This window comes from Notolepis coatsorum (genome assembly GCF_963971535.1).
Source record: "Notolepis coatsorum genome assembly, chromosome: 6".
Taxonomy (NCBI): domain Eukaryota; kingdom Metazoa; phylum Chordata; class Actinopteri; order Aulopiformes; family Paralepididae; genus Notolepis; species Notolepis coatsorum.
The window spans coordinates 154796492-154799147 of NC_140170.1; the positions used below are offsets into that span (position 1 = coordinate 154796492).

Genomic DNA, 2656 nt, shown 5'->3' on the forward strand with positions numbered 1-2656 from the left:
TTACGCTAGTGTCCCTAACTTGAATCTGTTGGCCAACATTTCTGAGATAATGGAGTAGCTAGTTAGCTGGAGTAGCTAACTATTTCAACAAACATTATGTCGAATTATTATTCACTGATTTCCAACAGTAAAGAGGACTAGCGACAACAAGGCTAGTTAACGTTAGCTTTTAGCTAATAGTTTAACGCTGACGAACAGTAGAGACAGAGGCGGAAGGCAGCGTGGTGAGTTTCTCAGCCAATCACAGTACGATATCGGCGGACACGGCAGTGCGTCACGCTATGGGGCGGGATTTGGAGCGAAACTCGCTTGGCAATCGCTAGGACGCTATTTAAGAGAGAGAGCGCGCCTCCATTTCTCCCTCCCACTCTTCACTTGCAGCAGCGCCGCGCGGGTCCACCATTTGCCACGAGTTTGCTAGCTTAAATTTGCTAGCTTAAAGACAAAAGATGTCCGACGAAGGAAAACTTTTCGTCGGCGGGCTGAGCTTCGACACCACGGAAGACTCGTTGGCGGCAGCGTTCTCAAAGTACGGAAACATCGCCAAATGCGACGTCATCAGAGACAAAGAGACGGGAAGGTCTCGCGGCTTCGGCTTCGTTACATACGATAACGCCGAGGACGCCAAAGATGCGATGGATGGAATGAACGGCAAGACGGTCGACGGCAGAGCCATTCGTGTGGATGAAGCAGGGAAGGGCGGCGGTGGAGGCAGAGGTCGCGGAGGTGGCGGAGGAAGCTACAGCGGCGGCGGAAGCTACGGCGGCGGCAGAGGGCGAGGCGGCGGAGGATATGGCGGCGGCAGCGATAGAAGCTACGGAGACCGAAGCTCAAGCTACGGAGAGCGTAGCTACGGCAGCAGCGGCGGAGACAGGAGTTACGGCAGCGGAGGAGACAGAGGTTATGGCGGCGGAGGTGGAGACAGAAGTTATGGCAGCGGTGGCGGCGGTGGATACAGAAGCGGAGGAGGTGGTGGTGGATACAGGGAGTAGGGGGGGTAGCTACGGGGAGCGCTCTGGATCACACAGCTATGCTGCACACGAGTAAGACTCTCCCCGATTCCAAGATCACCCATTCAAGATCCATAGACTGGCTGTATTGAAAAGGGCGCTCCCCTGTCCGCGTGTTGTTGACCTGATTCTCTTTGTAGTTCTATTATGTTGCAGTAGCTCAAGCATCGTGCAAATGTAGCCATCGTGTTGGCCATTCATTGACAAACCATGTTTAAAGACACAAGTTGGAAGATGTTTTTCCTGCATGAGGGCAATTGTTCTCACAGCTTTTAGTTTTCTAACCTCAATATCTGATTTGATTGGTGCTGTTAAATGAAAAATTGGAAAACTCCGAAATCGAAATAATCTCTAGCTGCTTTTTATTTTCTTTTGATCAGCCAGGATTTTGAAGCACCGTTCCTACCTCGCACTGTTAAGCAGCTCGTGGTTTACCCCGGATGTAGGGGAAATTCAATAGGGCTGTTTTACTTTTGTTTGAGTTATCCTTAATTTTAATGCTTGTCCAACCTACCTCCTGCCAAGTTATTGAATGAGAAATCCATTTAGTAGCTCGAACAGGCTTTTGGTTTTCGTAGTACATTCCTAGTGTTGCTAGGCAGCAATGCCACAGCCACGAGTAATTTTTTTTATTTTAAATATAGATTAGCCGAGGGTCCTGTATTTGTTCAGTTTCCCAAAAAAGTGAATTCCTTTCAGACTGGTGAACTACACGCCTAATATGGTCGGCTGTTCAATGTGTTTTTTTTGCTTTGCTCAACGTCTCCATTTTAAATGTGCTGTTAAGAATGGACTGAACTGAACTTGTATAAAGTGATCGACGTCGATGTAACTTCTCCGATATGAAACTCAGAATGAGAGCATTTTTGTACTTTCTGTTCTTTGTATCAACATTAAAGTTTTTTTTTCAGTTTGGCTTCATTAAGCCTACTAAACGATTTATGGAAAATAAAAAAAAAAGTTTGATTAACGGACGTTTTCAACTGATTGGTGCTTCTGTTTGCCTTCCCGCCTCTGGCCAATGCCTCGTGGTAGCTTCGTCCTATTTCGATTCGGCTGCCGATCGCAAATCCCTCGAGCTGCATTTCGCCACCTACTGTTCAATAGTGTAACATGACATTTTTACCATTTTTCTTACATTCTATTAATCGACCTATTCATTATACGTATATTATATATACAATTATTTTTTATAATTAAATATATTTACTTATAAAATACCCTAATTTAATGCACGTTGTTTTATTTCTAAAGTGCAAATAAAAAGACTAGTTGCTTATGTATATTATAATATGCAACAAAACGGGCTAGGTGTGAGATCAGAAAAAAGGTCAGCTTAAAAGCCTAAAGGCCTCTTTATAAAATGGATTTAAAAGCAGACAAGCATACATAAAGTATTCTGTATTTTATTATGATAATAAACAAACTTGAGACACGGAGGGAACATGCTTTATGTTGATGTGGAGGCCATTCCACAGCTTTGGGCCAGCGCCTGCAAAGGAGCAGTTGCCACTAGCCTAGATGGAGGGACCACCAGAAGAGTGACTGGAGCACCGGTCCTAAGCCATCTGGGAGAAACATGGGGGGGAGAGGACATCCATTAAATACGAGGGATCCATGCCATTGAAGGCTTTGAAAACAAACAA

General features: G+C 45.2%; 1 protein-coding gene across 1 annotated transcript; it reads left to right on the forward strand.

Moving 5' to 3' along the window:
- Positions 1-357: 357 nt before the first annotated feature.
- Positions 358-1980, forward strand: LOC311229935 (uncharacterized protein). The gene has a single exon (XM_084316021.1). It carries the CDS (start codon positions 450-452, stop codon positions 990-992), a length of 543 nt encoding a protein of 180 aa, XP_084172147.1. The 5' UTR covers positions 358-449; the 3' UTR covers positions 993-1980.
- The last annotated feature ends 676 nt before the right edge of the window (positions 1981-2656 follow it).

Bases quoted from the DNA above. Each gene is read 5' to 3' on its own strand.
- LOC311229935 (XM_084316021.1), top strand. From the start codon at position 450: ATGTCCGACGAAGGAAAACTTTTCGTCGGCGGGCTGAGCTTCGACACC.